General features: G+C 38.3%; 2 protein-coding genes across 5 annotated transcripts; one reads left to right on the top strand and one right to left on the bottom strand.

The window, feature by feature from the left end:
* Positions 1 to 132: 132 nt before the first annotated feature.
* Positions 133 to 2078, bottom strand: lrrc51 (leucine rich repeat containing 51). Of its 4 annotated transcripts, none has more exons than XM_044032828.1 (5): positions 1811 to 2078; positions 1475 to 1553; positions 1024 to 1229; positions 768 to 916; positions 133 to 548 (listed from the first exon to the last, which is right to left on the bottom strand). In XM_044032828.1, the coding sequence occupies exons 2-5, from the start codon at positions 1524 to 1526 to the stop codon at positions 413 to 415; spliced, it is 543 nt and encodes a 180-aa protein (XP_043888763.1). In that variant the 5' UTR covers positions 1527 to 1553; positions 1811 to 2078; the 3' UTR covers positions 133 to 412. The 4 variants fall into 4 exon arrangements, with proteins under 4 accessions (XP_043888763.1, XP_043888762.1, XP_043888764.1 ...); XM_044032827.1 differs by having other exon boundaries at positions 1874 to 2078; XM_044032829.1 differs by having other exon boundaries at positions 1883 to 2078.
* A 388-nt stretch (positions 2079 to 2466) lies between these two features.
* numa1 (nuclear mitotic apparatus protein 1) lies at positions 2467 to 16898 on the top strand. Its single transcript, XM_044032441.1, has 24 exons — positions 2467 to 2552; positions 2644 to 2716; positions 2814 to 2899; positions 3086 to 3159; positions 3640 to 3728; positions 3817 to 3891; positions 4415 to 4508; positions 4624 to 4789; positions 5050 to 5189; positions 5348 to 5459; positions 5734 to 5851; positions 6352 to 6492; positions 6640 to 6753; positions 6894 to 11444; positions 11722 to 11931; positions 12069 to 12253; positions 12752 to 12889; positions 13035 to 13140; positions 13419 to 13617; positions 13902 to 14038; positions 14714 to 15007; positions 15298 to 15399; positions 15537 to 15791; positions 16716 to 16898. The coding sequence occupies exons 2-24, from the start codon at positions 2678 to 2680 to the stop codon at positions 16737 to 16739; spliced, it is 7449 nt and encodes a 2482-aa protein (XP_043888376.1). The 5' UTR covers positions 2467 to 2552; positions 2644 to 2677; the 3' UTR covers positions 16740 to 16898.
* Positions 16899 to 17804: the final 906 nt, after the last annotated feature.

Here is a 17804-nt window from a genome sequence, read left to right as displayed (position 1 = left end):
TTCCAAGTCTGCACTACAGTAAATATTCATGTCTCCAAATATAAATATAAAAAAACATTTTAAAGGTCATACTCCGCATGAGTGGTAAACAGATGAAGACACAGATTATATGTACAAATCAGATAATAAATGTGATGTTGAATTTGTTTTTACTGCACTATTTTTAATGTAAACATGATTCATATGATGTTGTACATAATAAGAAGAGAATACTGTCAATGTAAACATAGTCACTGATTCTTCTGGATAGATCAAATGCGGACTTCTTTTTGGACTAAGGTGTATTTCAGCAGATAAACACCATATAGAAATACATGCGAAATATTCAGTTTTTCAGTGGTCAATGAAGGACACAGGTCATTTGAATGAGACTATTATTTCAACACACCACAAGATGCAGATGAGCCAGCAGTCACTGTAGTGTGTCGAGGCTGTTTCTCCTGTGGTTGTTGTTGTGATACCAGATGTTTGCCATGACTCTCTCTTGCTGTGTCACAGCACTGAAGTCCATTGTCTTTAACCGAGGAAGAGCAGAAATCACACGTTTCCTGAACACAGAAACACATACACATTCACACATGTGCATAGGGTAGAATGTAATTTGAGCTTGACCTGCTATTTAACCTACCTTGCCACAATATTAGAGCCTCATTCTGCACATTATTATTTACTTTATTACTATTGTTATTATACAATGAACTTGTTATATTCTTATAAAGCATCAAAACAATTTATGTGAAACAGTATTTCATTCAGACAAATGAAACCTGTAAGATTTGTTGGCCTCTATGGCATTTCCGTGTAGAGTGATGGTGTGTAGATATGGCAACACTCCCAATTTGTCCACCTCTGACAGAATAAAAATGCTGTTACCATGAAGATACAACACACGAAGCTCGTGCAGCTCACACAGAACCTGGAACAAAAACACAAGTAAATTTGTCCATACTGCATATGTGTAAACATTACATTTTCTAAATATTCAGCAAACAACATTTTTTGTTTTACTACACAAGAACTCACATGGTCAATGTGTGTGATTTTGTTGAATGAAAGGTCGAGCCAGGCGAGCTGTGAAGGCTCAGCCAAGAAGTGGTTGATGGTCATCTGGAGTTTATCAAGGTCAACAATGTTGTTGTTATTGAGACGCAGGGAGTGACTGTTGTATTTCATCTCTGAATTTCTCTTTAAAGGCCGCAGGCCTCTCGTGGGTTCTACTGACCAGGCATCTGACACCAGAGTGAATAATCAGTGCAGTTCAATGGATTTTTATTCAGAAAAAATAAAATAAAATTATGAAGTAAATAATGTTTGAATGATTATTTGATCAAAAACTACAATATAATATACATTTCATTATTCAACAATTATTTGGACTTTTGAATGTATGATTAGTACAATGTATGCAGTACACTGAAATATGCAGCCAATACAGTAAAGAAGAATGAAGAATGTGATAGACATATTGTACCACCTGTCAAATTGCTGATATGTTTAAAAGATAAATCCACTGGAGCGCCATTCATTTTCACACCTGTAGAATTGTCACTCGCCTATAGGAGGACAGTGCCGTCATGAGAAATTCAACTTGAGCCAACAAATGACAATTTTCATTTTAAAAACAACAAAAACACTACAGCAGCCTGCATAAGCTCAAAGCTATAGTTATAAATAACTTTATGTTTATACATACATATATATGTATATATAAAGTCTAGTCAGGTACCTAGTCAGGTAAAGATCATACAACTATCACAATAACAATCGTTATTGCCATGATATAATTCATTCACTGATATGATGCACTTACCCACAATGTAAGGCAACAATAACACCTACACGTTGGGTTGCTTCAATTATGTATAAAACCTACCGAAGTTACCTGTCTGTCCAGCAGGAGAAAACAACCTGTTTCCAAGGAAACGGACAGGTAGACCTACGTCATTGGGTTCGTGGTTTAACTCGATTACATTTACGAATGCCCTTGAATTACAACATCAGCATTAACGTTTGCTGAGTCAAATTAGTCGACGTTATAAACACGGAGTTTATAATCAAAATAAACTGTATTTCTGGTTTGTTAGAAATCCAATTGATTTTTAATCGGCGTATGCCGACAGTCATCCAGGTTGGCGGAGTCAGCAGTCAGTACTCTTCCTAAAACGGGACTAACTCGAGTCTGGTCAACTAAAATATGATTAGTAAGACAAATTCAAATGATGTAAACGTATGATAAAAACAATTGTAAAGCCAAAAGAAGATAGGACTATGTGACTGAACTTTTATTTCCCCGCACATCTTCCTCGCTCCGCACAACACGGCGTAATTATCAAATGCACTCCCTGGGTGCGTCCCAGCCTTCTTGTCCAATCACATTCACTTGTTTTGTGACGCGTAGATAAGTTAGCTCGGATTGGCTGGTTCAATCTTTACCGTCTTTTGAATGCTGGCAGAGGCGTTATCGAGAGAGACTTATTTATTTTACAGCTGTTGCATCGTGTGGTCGCATGGATCGATAGCAGCTCTCTACAGAACAGTTTTGGTCTTTTAAGGTGAGTCAACGTCGATTTAAACATACGCTAACGCGTCGCCAATTCCTATGTTGAGTTGCTAGTTTGTTTAGACTTTGCTTGTCTTCTCCAGGTTGAAATCCCTTTGAGATAAAGGGTCAGCCACGATGACGATTAACTTGGGTGTAAAGGCTCTTCTCGGCTGGGTAAGTAAACTGTTACTTAAAGAAAGTATGTCAGCTCCAGCAAGACTATGTTAGAGATTTACAAGTGTATGGATTTGTGTTTTTACACTATCGACAGGTCAACAGCATTAAAGTGTCCGATCGAGAAGTGGCTGTCGATGATTTACAAGATGGGATCGTCTTTCAGAAAGTTATTTACATGCTGTAAGTTCAAGCAGTGTTTTAAAATGCTTGGATTTTGTTAACAAGTGAAAGGTCATTGGATGTTAGCCAGCGTGTAGTTTCAATTTAAGCATGCTTCTTTGTCCTTGTTTGGCTGGTTCTTGAATGTGAAAAGCTAGCCATTCCCTGGAGTACTCCCTTTTTACTCTTCTGTTTATGTTATCCCAGGAAAAAGGAAACCAATCCCTGTTTCTATCATTCCACTGAGGATCGCTTCAATCTTATTGGAGACTTTGTGAAAAGTGAGTCTATTTACATCATTTAATACCTAGGTCCATCCAAACAGCCTTTTATTTAGTTTTTTAACTAAATAAAACATAACTATGTAAATAAAAATGGAGGTAAACTTATGCATAGCATATTTTAGATGGTTGTTTTTTATTGTTTTAAACATTGGTTTTTCATTTACAATTTGGTCCTGCTTGCTGTTTATTGTTTTGTTAATATTTATCGTTGTATTTGTTTCATTTGACTTCTTTTTTGCTCAGTGATATGTCAATTTCCAAAACTAAGCAATGTTTACAAATCTTTGCCTTGTTGCTTACTGAAATAAGTTGATATGAATTCCCCAGTTTTTTTTTGTCTGAGTTAAACTGGTGTTGTCACACCCAACATCAGCAGTGATTTTGAGCGTGGTGACATCTGGGTGTGGAGAAAGCATTAAAGTTACTCTAGTGTCGGCAAACAAGGGTTGATTCATTTTGTTATCTTCTTTTTATCAGGAGACTGCAGATTGAGTGAAGCTAAAGGTACTTCAATATCTTGGGGCAACATAAGAGATGGCACCAACCTAACAGTAGAAGTTGCAAAGGTACAGACAAGGCAAATAAGAATATACAAATAAGAAAGTAATACAAAAAAAGCATATTTTGACTTTCTCATTGTTTGTGATCTACTAGGTTCTTCTGTTGCTCATATATTATGACATGATGAATGACCGCTGTACTCTGAGCATGTTGGAATGTGATGTGGAGGTAAGCAATGGATCATTTTTTCCCCCTCATGTCATATTTAAACCACTCTTGGTTACTAGGCATTTTCAATATCACTGTTCTGTACATCATCAAATGTTTATATATATATATATATGTATGTATGTATGTATGTATGTATGTATGTATATGTATATGTATATATATATGTGTATATATATGTGTATATGTATATGTGTATATGTATATGTGTATATATATGTGTGTATATATATATATGTATATATATGTGTATATATATATATGTATATATATATGTATGTATATATGTATATATATATGTATGTATATATGTATATATATATGTATGTATATATGTATATATATGTATGTATATATGTATATATATATATGTATGTATATATGTATATATATATATGTATGTGTATGTATATGTATATATATGTATGTATATGTATGTATATATATATATGTATGTATATGTATATATATATATATGTATATATATTTATATATATATTATATTCCCTCACTCATCTTACAGCGGGAGATAGCAAACTTAACTGGCTCCTTTGTGATGGAGAGTAAGGGCTCTGTCTATCTGAGCAATAGACTTGATGCCTATTTGTCAAGGAAATGTAAGTAGCCAATTAAGTATTTCATTTTTAAACTTTTTAAAGTGAAATGGTGTTGCTTATCCACAATGCTGCTGTGTAATGCAAGTCTTTGTCACCTTCTTTCCTTGAATTTAAGGTTTGCCCGTCTCCCGTGAAATATTTGACCAATCAGCAAGTACCTCCTCCTCCTCCTCCAATATGTCAACGATCTCCTCGCTCTCAGATGACGAGTCCCCCGTATTCCGCCGCACGCAGAAAATCACATTTGTGGATGTGCAAACTGTGGCATCTCCATCAGTAAGGTACTGTGTGATTTTGAATTTATCCAATAGATTGCATCACTTTACATTAAGACAAGGTGGTTCGCTTTTATTTTCCTTTGGCACAGGGGAATAAAACCACATTGCATCTGTGTATCAGCTGCATGTTTCCGAAACGTGTTTGTGATGAAAGCCTTTGTGGCGACATACCTTTATTTATTAGTTGCTTCTCTAAAGTCACTGTGATGTTAGCCTGTTCATTATAAATCTTTAATAAGGATGATTGACATTTATTCCCACAGCAAGTCTCCTCTGCAGGATATTATGAACACACCAAAGTTTCAGATGAGGAAAATGCAACGTCAGATGATCAAAGAGAGAGACTACCGAGATGGGTTGGAACGTGAGCTGGCCTGCAAGCTTGCTCTAATTGCACAGAAAGGTACTTTTTTTTTTTTTTGCATCAGGAAAAACATTTAGCACTTTCATAGCCTTTGTCTCCCTCCATTTAATGTTTAACAAAGGCTTTGTTAAGTAGATATATTTTGCATCATTATTATCTTCCTTTTTATTTCTTAAATTAAACTCATTTTTTTTCAGAGTCTCATATTAACCAGTTGCAGTATCGTCTGGATAAAATTAAAGAAGAACGAGGGGAATGCGAGCAGGTTGCCAGGAAACAAATCAATGATCTTGAGAACAAGAACGACACGTGAGTAGCCAGACAAAGCTTAGACATTTTTCTTATTTTTAGTTTAACCCGTTTTGAGCAACAATCCTATTTACAGCAGATGTGTGTTCCAACAGAATTAACCTTTCTTCTGAACCTTTTTTGCCACCTATGTTGCATGGGATGTAAAGCTATGCAGTTTTTCTAGTGTTTCTTATCTAGTCATGTTTTAAATGTTTCACATTTTTATGTTCTCAAATATGTCCAAGATATTATAAACGTGTCTGAAAAAACTGATTTGCATTTGTTGTCGTAGGTTACAAATGCGTTTCAATGAGATTTTGAAGCAAAATAAAGATTTCCAGAGCACCTCTTCTCTCATGGAGCGTAAAGTGGATGATCTGACAGAAGAAAATGGTGTCCTCTCTTCTCAGGTAGGAACACAAGCAAACAATAATTTTTTCATGGATTTTACAGTTGGTAACCGACTGTTTAGTTCTTACACCTTCATGTGTCAAAATTAGAAACTTAGTCAAAAGCTGGCATGTGCATGATATGGCACAGTTCCCATGGCACCTTCATGTATGTTTGTGAATAAGGTTTTGAAAAAAAGACACAGTCCCCAATACTTTGTGCAAAAATAGGAATGTATGCATCTTTACCCAACTTTGGTTACAACTGTCTACTGTCTGCCAATTATGTGACAAGTACATCTTATTAATTGATACTGTAAAATTACATTAATTAACCTTGATCATGGTTTCAGTCTGTGTTTTTGCGCTTTTGAATCTTAGTGAATTGAGCTTCAAGTCCCTAAATGCGATGCTCAACAATTTGTGGGAACCCAGGTGTATTTTGATGAGATTAAATGTTTTGCAAAACACACTAAATGATTTATTCATATTTATGTCTAATTATTATCCATGGTTTTCAGGTGAGATCAATTAGTTCACAGCTGACTGTGTTCAAGACAGAAGTTGGTAGGCTGAGAGAAACCCACATGTCGGCTCAAGAAAAGTGGCAAACTGAAGTAAGCCATCTACAATCTGAGCTCAACCAGGCTACAGCTCAAAAGGTACCACATCTTCCAACACAAGTGGCGTATGGACATATTATACACAGCAATATTATGATGTAATTTGTGTGTAGGGTTTAATTGCCATGTAAAAGTGAAGAATGTTAATTCTCTCAGATGTTTAAATGTGCTGTTATTGTTTCTCAGGAGATTCTGACTGAACAAATCCAGATCCTTCAGGGAAAAATTTCCTGTTTGGAGGATGAAATAAGCAAAGCCACTAAAGAAGAAGTAGGGGAAAATATGGGGCCTGTAATGGAGGTAAAGTCTGCTTGTGCACAGAAGCTATAATTTTCATTTCAATCCCATACAGCTATCGAATTGAATTAAAATAAGTGTACGTTTGATAGTCAAATAAATGGGTAGATAATCTTCAAAATTGTCTTTTCTTAATTTGCCAGAGAGAAATGTTGGAGGGTGAGATCAACAGCTTAAAGAATGAGCTAGTGATGACATCTTGTTCCCTGAAAACGGCTGAGGTGGAGATTGAGGCCAAAACACACCAACTGGTAGAATTCCAACAAGAAATCATTGAACAGAAAGGGCTCCTAATGCAACAGAACTCCCAAACAAAGGAAATAATTGAAGCCAAGGATGAAATTATGCACAAGTTGCAAAAGGAGATCACTGAGCAGCGAACAGTACTTCAACAACAGATCCAGGATCTCAAACTTCAACTTGAACAAGCTGAGCAACAGAAAATGGAGCAAATGTCCAGGCTTCAACAGCATGTTGCTGCATATGAACAAGAAGTTGAAAAACTAAAAGAAGCCAAGAAAGCAAAGGAAGACCTTCTCCACCACACTGAGGAAAAGGTTAATGATCTTGAGACTAAGTTATCTGCTGCTTATTCTCTCTTGGCTAATAAAGACCAACAGATTAATGGCCTGAAAGAAGAAGTCAATGTTCTTACAGATGAAACCATAAAAATTAAAGGTGAAATTCAAGCCAAAGAGGAAACGCTTGCCAAATTACACCTGGAAAAGTCTCATGAGCAAGAAATTCTTCATATGGAAATTCAGTCTTTAAAAACCCAAGTGATGGACCTTAACTCATTTCTCAAAGTTGCTGAGCAGGAACTTCAAATTAAGCAGGACCTACTGGCTAAATCCCAACAGGAGAATACCCAACATAAGGAGTTACTCCAACAACAGGTAGTCACCTGTGAAGGAGAAGTTCAGAAACTAAATGCAGCGATGCAGGTCAAAACAGAGCAACTTGTTATGTTGAAGAATGAAAGTTGTCAACATTCTGAACTGCTTGAGCAAGAGATCAAAAATCTAAGAGACCAAATAGAAAGTCTGACTGAGTCTCTCAGAAAGTCTGACGAACAAGTTCAAACCCAGCTAGTTCTGCTTAACAATCAGGAGGAAGAGAGTTTTCAGCAGAACAAGCTACTGCAGCAACAACTCACAGCATCTGAAGACGGAGTAAGGAGCATGAAGGAGGATATCCATGCAAGGGAGGAACAAATTAACCTGTTGAAAAGTCAAAGTTCGGAGCAATCAGAACTACTTCATCAAGAGATCGGAGACTTAAACAAAAAGGTGGAGGGTCTTTGTTTCTCACTTAAGTCTACTGAGGAAAATTTGCAGTCCAAGGAGATTATGTTTGCCAAACAGCAATTACAGAACTCCCAGCACACGGAGGCTCTACAAACACAGATTGCAGCTTTTCAAGATGAGGTGAAGAGACTAAATGCAGACATTCATGGTAAGGAGGAACAGTTGGTTGAGCTGAAGGCTGAAACTTCTACAAACACGGAGTTGCTACAACAGGAAATTGAAGGTCTGAACAAACAAATTGAAAGCCTGAGCATTTCTATTGAGATCGCCAAGGAGCAGATTCAAATGAAAGAAAATTTGATTTCAAAGCAACAGCAACAAAACACTTTGCAGATTGAGGCGCTAAAAAAGCACAGTGCTGCATTTGAAGAGGAGGCAAACCAGCTGAGGCAGCAGATCCAAATGAAAGAGGGTGAGGTTGACACCTTAAAGGCTGCAAACTGCAAGGAGACTCAAATGTTTCTCAAGGAGATCCAAACTCTACGGGATCAAGTGGAAGGTTTGAATAAATCACTAAATACTGCAACAGACCAGGTTCAAAATAAAGAAAACCTGCTGGCTCAGAGGGATTTGGAGATTTCTCATGGAAAAGATGAACTTCAAAAGATGCTGACAACCTCCGAAGAAGGGATGAGAGGTCTTGGCAAACACATCCAGGCGAAAGAGGAGCAACTGGCCTCTTTAAAAGAAGAGGGTGCTGCACATTCTGACATGCTACAGCGAGAAATCACAGGTCTGAAAAACCAACTTAATAATTTGACTGACTCTCTCACACAGGCTGAGGTGAACATTGAGAATCAGTTAGTTCTGCTTAACAAGAGGGAACAAGAGGGCCGCTGTGAGAAAGACTGTCTGCAACAACAACTGTCTGCTTCTGAAGATCAATTACAGAGGATGAGGGAGGAGATCCAAGCTAAAAAGGGTGAGCTTGACGCCTTAAAGTCTGAGAGCTGCAATGCTTCACAAGTGCTACAAAATGAAATTCAAACTCTGAGAGATGAAGTGGGAAGTCTAAGTGAATCACTAAAGACTTCAATCAAGCAGGTTCAAGACAAAGATAACCTGTTGGCTCAGAAGGAATTAGAAATTTTTGAGGAAAAGGATAAATTTAAGAACATGCTGACAACCTCCGAAGAGGAGATGACCTGTCTTAGACAACAGATTGAGGCCAAGGAGGAACAACTGGCCACACTTAAAAAGGAGGGCACTACACACTCTGACATGCTACAGCAAGAGATCACAGTGCTCACAAAACAACTTGATAGTATGACCGCATCTCTTACAAAGGCTGAGGAGGAAGTTCTGGTCCAGTTAGATCTACTTAACAAAAAGGAGCAGGAGAGATCTCATGAGAAGGAACTTCTACAGCAACAACTGTCTGCTTCTGAAAATCAGGTGCACAGGATGATGGAGGAGATCCAAGCTAAAGAAGCTGAGCTTGACACTGTAAATGCTGAGAGCTGTAAGAAGTCGGAAGAACTACAAAATGAAATCCAAACTCTGAGAGATCAAGTGGGAAGTTTGAGTGAATTTCTTAAGACTTCAACTGAACAGGTTCAAGTTGGCGAAAACCTGCTGGCTCAGAAAGAAAAGGAAATTTCTCAAGGAAAAGATAATCTTCAGAACATGATGACAACCTATGAAGAGCAGTTAAAGGGTCTCAGAGAACAGATCCAGGCTAAAGAGGAAGAACTGGTCACACTAAAAAAAGAGGGAGCCACACAGTCTGACATGCTACAGCAAGAGATTACCGGTCTGAAAAACCAAATAAATAGTTTGACTGAATTGCTCACAAAGGCTGAAGAGCATGTTCAGACCCAGATAGTTCTTAACGATGAGCAGGAACAGGATCATTTTCATCAGAATAAGCTTCTGCAGCAACAACTGTCAGCTTCTGAAAATCAGGTGCAGAGGGTGAAAGAGGAGATCCAAGCTAAAGAGGCTGAGCTTGACACCGTAAAGGCTGAAAACGGCAAGAAGTCAGAAGATCTACAAAATGAAATCCAAACTCTGAGAGATCAAGTAGTAAGTTTGAGTGAATCTCTTAAGACTTCAGCTGAACGGGTTCAAGTTTGCGAAAACCTGCTGGCTCAGAAGGAAAAGGAAATTTCTCAAGGAAAAGATCATCTTCAGAACATGATGACAACCTCCGAAGAGGAGATGACCTGTCTTAGACAACAGATTGAGGCCAAGGAGGAACAACTGGCCACATTTAAAAAGGAGGGCACTACACATTCTGACAAGCTACAGCAAGAGATCACAGGTCTCAAAAAAACACTTGATTGTATGACCACATCTCTTACAAAGGCTGAGGGGGAGGTCCTAGTCCAGTTAGATCTACTTGACAAAAAGGAGCAGGAGAGATCTCATGAGAAGGAACTTCTACAGCAACAACTGTCGACTTCTGAAAATCAGGTGCAGAGGATGATAGAGGAGATCCAAGCTAAAGAAGCTGAGCTTGACACCATAAATTCAGAGAACTGCAAGAAGTCAGAAGAACTACAAAATGAAATCCAAACTCTGAGAGATCAAGTAGTAAGTTTGAGTGAATCTCTTAAGACTTCAACTGAACGGGTTCAAGTTTGCGAAAACCTGCTGGCTCAGAAGGAAAAGGAAATTTCTCAAGTCAAAGATAATCTTCAGAACATGATGACAGCCTCCGAAGTGAAGATAAAAGGTCTCACAGAACAGATACACGCTAAAGAGTTAGAATTGGCCACAATAAAAAAAGAGGGAGACCAAAATCTCAACACTCTCAGAGAAGAGCTTGCTGCCAAAGCTTTCTTGGTGCATAAAGCAAGAGAAGAAGCTGAAACCATGAAAGAGGAGAATTCCAAACAAACTAATGTTCTCCAAGATGAGATCCAGAATCTGAAAGAGCGTGTGGAAAATATTTCTCTTGAAGTTGTTGCTAAGGAGCAGATTTTACTTAAAACCCAACAGGAGTCCTCTGTGAAGATAAACAGCCTACAGCAACAGCTCATCACACAAAGTACAGAGTTGGACCACCACAAAAAAACACACGCTGCAGATGTCAGACTGCAAGAGGATGCACAGGAGTTGCATGTTGCCACTCAGAGGGAAAAAGAGACTCTATTGGCCAGAATCCATCAGGCAGAAAATGATAATGCCGCTCTGGAGAAAGAACTTAAAGCCATGGTCTGTGAGAAAGAGAGACTTGCTCAGGCCAAGCAAGCCATTGAGAGAGAGAATGCAGCCTCTCATAAACTGGAATCTGCACTGCAGCATGAGCTGGAAGAATTGAAAATGGATAAAGAGAAACTCTTGAAAGACATTGAAAAAGCTGGAGAAATTGAGGCTCAGAAGAGGGATCTGCAGAAACAGCTCTCAGCTAAAACCGAAGCTGTAGAACACTACAAGGCACAGGCAGGTGTTCAATCACTATTTATATAGCCCTTTACAACACTCAATTACCCAAAGTGCTGTACATACAATAAAATATCAGAACAAGTCTAATTATTTTAAGTTTGAATTGTTGTCACAAACGGTCCGCATAAAGCAGTTTTTTATTTTCTTCCTGCTTTTTATTGGCCAGTAAAATGTATATTTTATTCCTGTACTGTAGTTTTGTGTTTGGTTTATCTGCTCTGGTCTGAGAGATGAATATCAAAATAACTTTCCTATTTTTATCACAATGTCACAGATGGAGAAAGCAGTAAATCATTACAATGGCAAGAAGCAGCTTCTCCAGGAAAGCCAACAAGAAGTGGCTGAACTCAAACATTCCTTGGAGGTCAAAGAGTGTGAAATAAAGACATTTATTGCAGAGAATAAGCTGCTTCAACAGGAACTGGAGAAAGCTCAAACCAGTGAGAAAAAACTTTTGAACACCGTGGCCAATTTGAAGGCACAGGTTAGTGTTGTATTTTGAAGCATGGGAAGTAAATAGACATTCCACTAAGATGAGAATCAAATTAATTGTACCTACTGTAGTCACTTTGTACCTTTTCCCTTCGTTTTACCCTGATCTGTCTCTCTGTCCATGTTTAGTTGGTCTTGGCTGACCGTAACCTACAGGTACAGAATAAGGTCCATGGTAGAGAAGGAAGCACAACAGATGTTTGTTATTTGGATATTCCCAACAAAAACCTGAGCAATCAGACCATGGTAAAGAGGACAATCAGCTCTGACAGCCTGGACCAAAGTGCTCTAGAAGACTCTCTGAATGGCACAAGGTAAAATTCCTCCTGGAGAATTTGCATCTCCTGCATTTTATGCAAATGAAAACTGATATGTCTAGGGCTCATCTATAGTATTAAACTGATTTAAGGTGTTTTTGGTGATTGTATTTGCTTAGAAATGTGATCATTTTCAAAATGTTGTCCTTTTTGTCTGGTGTACACATCAAAATGCAGCCTCCAATGTAGTTATTTTACAATATGCATTCTTGCTGACATTGGACAAGATTTAGTCTGCGCTACATCACCCAATAATACTGACTTTACTTACTCTGAAAAGTTGCACCACTAACACCAACTTCTTAGTTAGATGGAAAGTAGAACAACGGGAATAACTTGGTGTTACGTTGTTCGACTTTCCATCTTTGAAAGTTGGCTGATTGCGCTACTCTAAACATAGAAGAAATACAACTTGGCAGAGAAGCTACAAAACCTTAACTCGGAGGCAAGGTGGGTCTTTATTCTGATTGTAATATGGCTCTAAACTGTTTGTAGGAAACTTTCAGCACCTGATGAGTCAAGCACACCACTTGTTCGAAGTTCAGAACGCTTGGCAGCCAAACGACGTGGTCTACAGGCAGAGTCCCTGGAAACACTCTACTTCACACCTATAAACACCAGACAGGTTAACAGGTTAGCCGCAAACGTCTTTGATTATTCCCCTGATTTAGTCTGTTTCCTGTATTAGGTGTACAGTGGTCTTAATAGAATTATAATGGGATCGGTTTTCTCCCCCCCCCCCATACTATACAATTAAGATGCTTGTTTTATTGTGCAGGACCAGTACAGAGAACAAAATGGAGCTGGATTCAGCCCGGAGAAATCCAAGTTCATCTGTTAAACGGCGCAGGACGACTCAGGTTATTAACATCACCCTGACCAAGGTGGAGGAAACACAGATGTGCACTGCATGTTTTGCATGTTCACACCATCACATTGTGTTTAAGACTTTGATAGATGATACACTTGGTATTCTGTTAATTGTTAAGTTTTAGATGTATGTTATTTTTTGGCACTTCTAATTTAGTTTGATAAGGTGTTTATTAACAATTGTTTTGCAAATTAACATATGTCTCCAGTTGTCCTTTCAAAACAGGAAGATTCATTCACTCACTGCAGTAATATTGTAGCAATAAGTGATTCTCTTGTCTCTTATCTATAGAAAACCCCAGGTGGCAATGAAGGTGATGAGTCTTTCTACAGTCTGGCCTCAGCTCGCTCTCAACCAAACCTGTTCACTGCTCGCTCTGCACAGCCTGTGTCCATGGAGCTGTTCAGCACACCTGCCAAAATGACCAGTGCTGCCAGCGACCAACTCATGGGTCTTCCCGGGTACAGACGGAGCACAATGAATTCACAGAGTAAGTAGAACCCAGTCTGAGGCACCAGATGTACTTGATTGTTAGATTTGCTTATACATTAGTCAATAGTAGTTCAGCTGAGTTTGCACTGGAGCATCAGTCCAAGACGAATAGCTATGTTCTGCATCATGCTGCCCTACAGATATTCTTCTGTTAACAATTCTTCTTAATCATTGGTACATTATTGCAACTGTTAAGCATTAACACAGGAACCAAGAATAGATTTTCAAATGTCTGAATTGTAATTTCTTTTAATTGGGAATTATATTTTTTTGTGTCCTCAGCCACTAGTACATTTTGCGTGGGGGCAGAAAATGAGCCAGAAGGTGCACCTGACGACTGGATGAGGATAGCTGAGCTGCAGGCCAGGAACAAGGCCTGTCTTCCTCACCTGAAGAGCAGCTACCCTGTGGAATCAGAGGTGAGCAAAGAGGGATGCTATACATCATGCATACAATCAGCTAGGGGTGGGAGATGTGGCAAAAATATCACATCACAATTGTATTACAGCAAAATTGCAGTCATTTACATTGTTTATTTAACTGTCAATTTTTTTTTAATGCAATTTTTCAACTTACTGAACAGTGCAACCAAACTGTTTACCAAAAAAAACAGTTCCATAAAATGAAGGTGAATTTTTTTTTTTTTTTTTTTTGAGCCATGGCTTCCCACTACACTATGCATCTAACAGGGTGCGGAATGAGAAATCCATGGCACTACCCATAGTTTGTTATGATTAGTTGATTGCCGTTTCTCTTAGGTGGGCATGAAGCGGACAAGCAAATATTATTTGGCTGCGAGCATAGAACAACAATGGATAGGATGTGCCCTTTAGACCATACTGTGACGATCTCTCAGATTGTCAGCGCAATCTAATATTGTCATAAAGCCCACCCCTACATTCAGTGCTATGGCATTAGAAGTAAAAACAGTTATGAATGTGGAAATATACTGCAGATGTGACCAAAATATGAACATTAATTTACTCGCTAATCTCTATTGTAGATCTGATTGTACTAAAATCATATTATCCAGACTACTACTCAGACTGAATAATTATAATTTTTTTTATATCGCTTTCTTTCTGTTTTTTAAGACTGGCCATGGCGGTGTATTCATTTTCACCGATGAAGAAGTCCGTATGGGTGACCCAACTGACACAATCCGTCGTGCTTCCATGATGCCTGGTCAGCTTCAGGACTCTCTCGTCTCCCATCGGCAATCTCTCATGATGGGGCAGACGGGTGTTGCTGCCAACACTCGTTCTCATCGTCTGTCCCTGATGCCTGGCCAGCTGCCGTCAAAAGTGGCTAGCTCTTCTCAGCTGAGGAGCCCAAATGGCACAAAACGGTCTTCATCTACTTTGTCTCTACCTCAAATTTCACCTGAGGTTAGTTTTCCTTTTGTGTATTAAACCTTAATTTTTTAAAAAAGTAATTGTCACAGGCATACCAGTTACCATAGTAATTAGATTTAGATTTGATTTATTTCAGTCAATAAATACATGGAGCAAAATGACAACAGATTATAAGATGCTGTAAAACGGTAATTATCTTGTCTAATTATATACTGTATCTGTCAATTCTCACCCTAGCATAAGTAAATAACTCATTAAGATATAATAAATGAAGCAGCTATTTAACTTTCCTGAAATGATTTTGTCATGTCTCAATCTGGCAGAAAAAGGTGAAGGCCAGCTGTTTCCCCCGTCCCCTCACCCCCAAAAACAAGAACGTGATCAGTGGACGTAGCAACTCCCAGCTTCACCCAGTACCCAGTCCAGTGAGTTTAAAACAAACTCTCTCTCTCACACACACACACACACACACGCATTCCTTGACCTTCAGCCATGCTTTCATTTTACAGTTGTATTCACCATGCTCTGACTGTTTCTAAAAGTTTAATTCTTATTCTCTCAGGCTGATCGGAGACAGTCTATGGTGTTCACTATTGACAACACCCCTAAGAAGAACAACTACCTGAAGAAAGGGCTAAACAAACTGCGCAACTCCACCACTAGCATGCCTGCAGATCCTCAGGCTGGTGTAGGACGAGCGGGCAGAGTCGGGAGCTTTAAGTCACCTCAGGTGACAAGTAAAGGAAGTCGCAGGAAGTCTCCACAAACCACCAGCAAGACTGGAAAGTCCCCTGGACTGACGGCTAGTGCTCGCAAGGTAAACACACTGTGACAAATGAATTTTAGAACACATATTTATTTCTGACTGGGTAGTTAAAATTGAGTTAATGTCACACACGGGGCAGCAGTTATGTGGCTCTGTGTGTGTCTGTCGGTTTGTGTTTCCGCACTCGCCAACATGACCAACAGAGGCTTGTTGCGTGAATGAGGTGAAGTCTGCCATCTGATTGCCTTGTTATCTGAATGTTTTCAAAGCTGCACTGTTTATGTTGGTCTTTTTTTATTTACTAAGTTACTTTGATATTATGAATGAAATGATGAAAATAACGATAATATGGTACTACTAACAGCAGACGTTCAGAAGTACAAGTAGGAGCAAAAAAATGAGGTGCTTATAATTTGAAAGGGACTACAACAAGTCCAGCCAGAGTGGTGTTTTACCGCCCCCTGCTGTGAGCAGACAAATGCATCATGTTACTGCTATGGTGTACAGTTGTTATATAGGGGACGTTTTGACTTGCCAAAGAGCTACCTTCGTCAGTTTTCAGAGTTTGTAGTGCAGAACATTCTACCACATTATCATTACCACCCTTTAAAATGATCACAACCTGATGATCATAACTGCACAATGTGAATATTATTTTCAGAAGCCTGGGTCTGTAAGTGAAGAAAACCTTCAAGGAAGTTTCAAAAGGTCAATATAGTTTTAGTTTATGCTGGTGCTAATGACGGCAGGTGTTAAAGCTGGTTGTTGGTTCTCACAGTGTGGCATAGTGGCTCACGGTGTAGGTTCTTTCTACTATTGTCTTGGTTTCTCACCATGGGTGTTCACTGTCCATGCATTTCCCTCATGTTGAACACTAACTTCAGATTCTATTAAATGTCACATTGTATTGAAACATGTGTCTGTGTGACCTGTGGTTTAATCTTTTTTTTGTTTAATCTCTTTTTATTCCGACAGATAATGAGGAGGATGAAGGTGTGAGGACTGGTTACCAAAAAAATGGATTTTTGATCTTCTGCTGATCTACTTTATCATATTTTTCTTTTTTGTTGCTTTTTTTTAAGAAGTCTTGTCTTAATTGACCTTTATTTTCTCTGTAATTATTTGCATGTTTTGTAAATAAAATATGTAAAAAGCCTGCCCGATGAGTCCTTAACAATTATCATAGTTGAGTCTGATGTAGGTGCACCTTGTGTTTGGTCAAATATGTTGACAAGACATTGAGGTGCCTTTTATAAAGAGTTACAGGAAGAGTATTCCTGTATAATTAATGCCAAGGCACTTTATTCCGATGGTCGAGGACCTTAAAGTATGGATATATACAGTTGAAACCAGAGGTTTACATACACTATATAAAAAGACACATATGCTTTTTTTGTCTCACTGTCTGACATGAAATCAGACAGTCACTTTTCCTGTTTTAGGTCTGTTGGGATTACCAAAATTGTTTATATTTGCTAAATGCCAGAACAATGAGAGAAGGATTTTTTAGACAATTTTTTTATTACTTTCTTCAAAGTCAGAAGTCATGAGGAATGAATCAGACTTGTGCAAGTCCAAAATTCTCTTTCCCATGATGTTACACAAAGAAGCAGTGTGTTTCAGGTGTGCCTTAAAATACATCCACAGGTGTATCTCTAATTAACTCAAATGTTGTCAATAAACCCATGAGAAGCTTCCAAAGACATGACATCTTCATTTGAGCTTTACCAAATTGTTTAAAGGCATAATAATCTTAGTGTATGTAAACTTTTGACTTTGAAGAAAGTAATAAAAAATTGTCTAAAAATCTTTCTCTCATTATTTTGGCATTTAGCAAATATAAATAATTTTGGTAATCCTAATGGACCTAAAACAGGAAAAGTAATTGTCTGATTTCATGTCAGACAGTGAGAAAAAAAAGCTTATGTGTCTTTTTATATAGTGTATGTAAACTTCTGGTTTCAACTGTATGAAGTCACTGTATAATGACAGATTTCTTTTACGTTGAAGGTTTGGAGTTCTCCAATGTTTTAAGAGCTGTTGATCCACTTAATGGCAAAGTCA

The sequence above is a fragment of the Solea senegalensis genome, linkage group LG8, assembly GCF_019176455.1.
Source record: "Solea senegalensis isolate Sse05_10M linkage group LG8, IFAPA_SoseM_1, whole genome shotgun sequence".
NCBI classification, from domain to species: Eukaryota; Metazoa; Chordata; class Actinopteri; order Pleuronectiformes; family Soleidae; genus Solea; species Solea senegalensis.
This window is presented reverse-complemented; position numbering and strand designations above follow the sequence as displayed.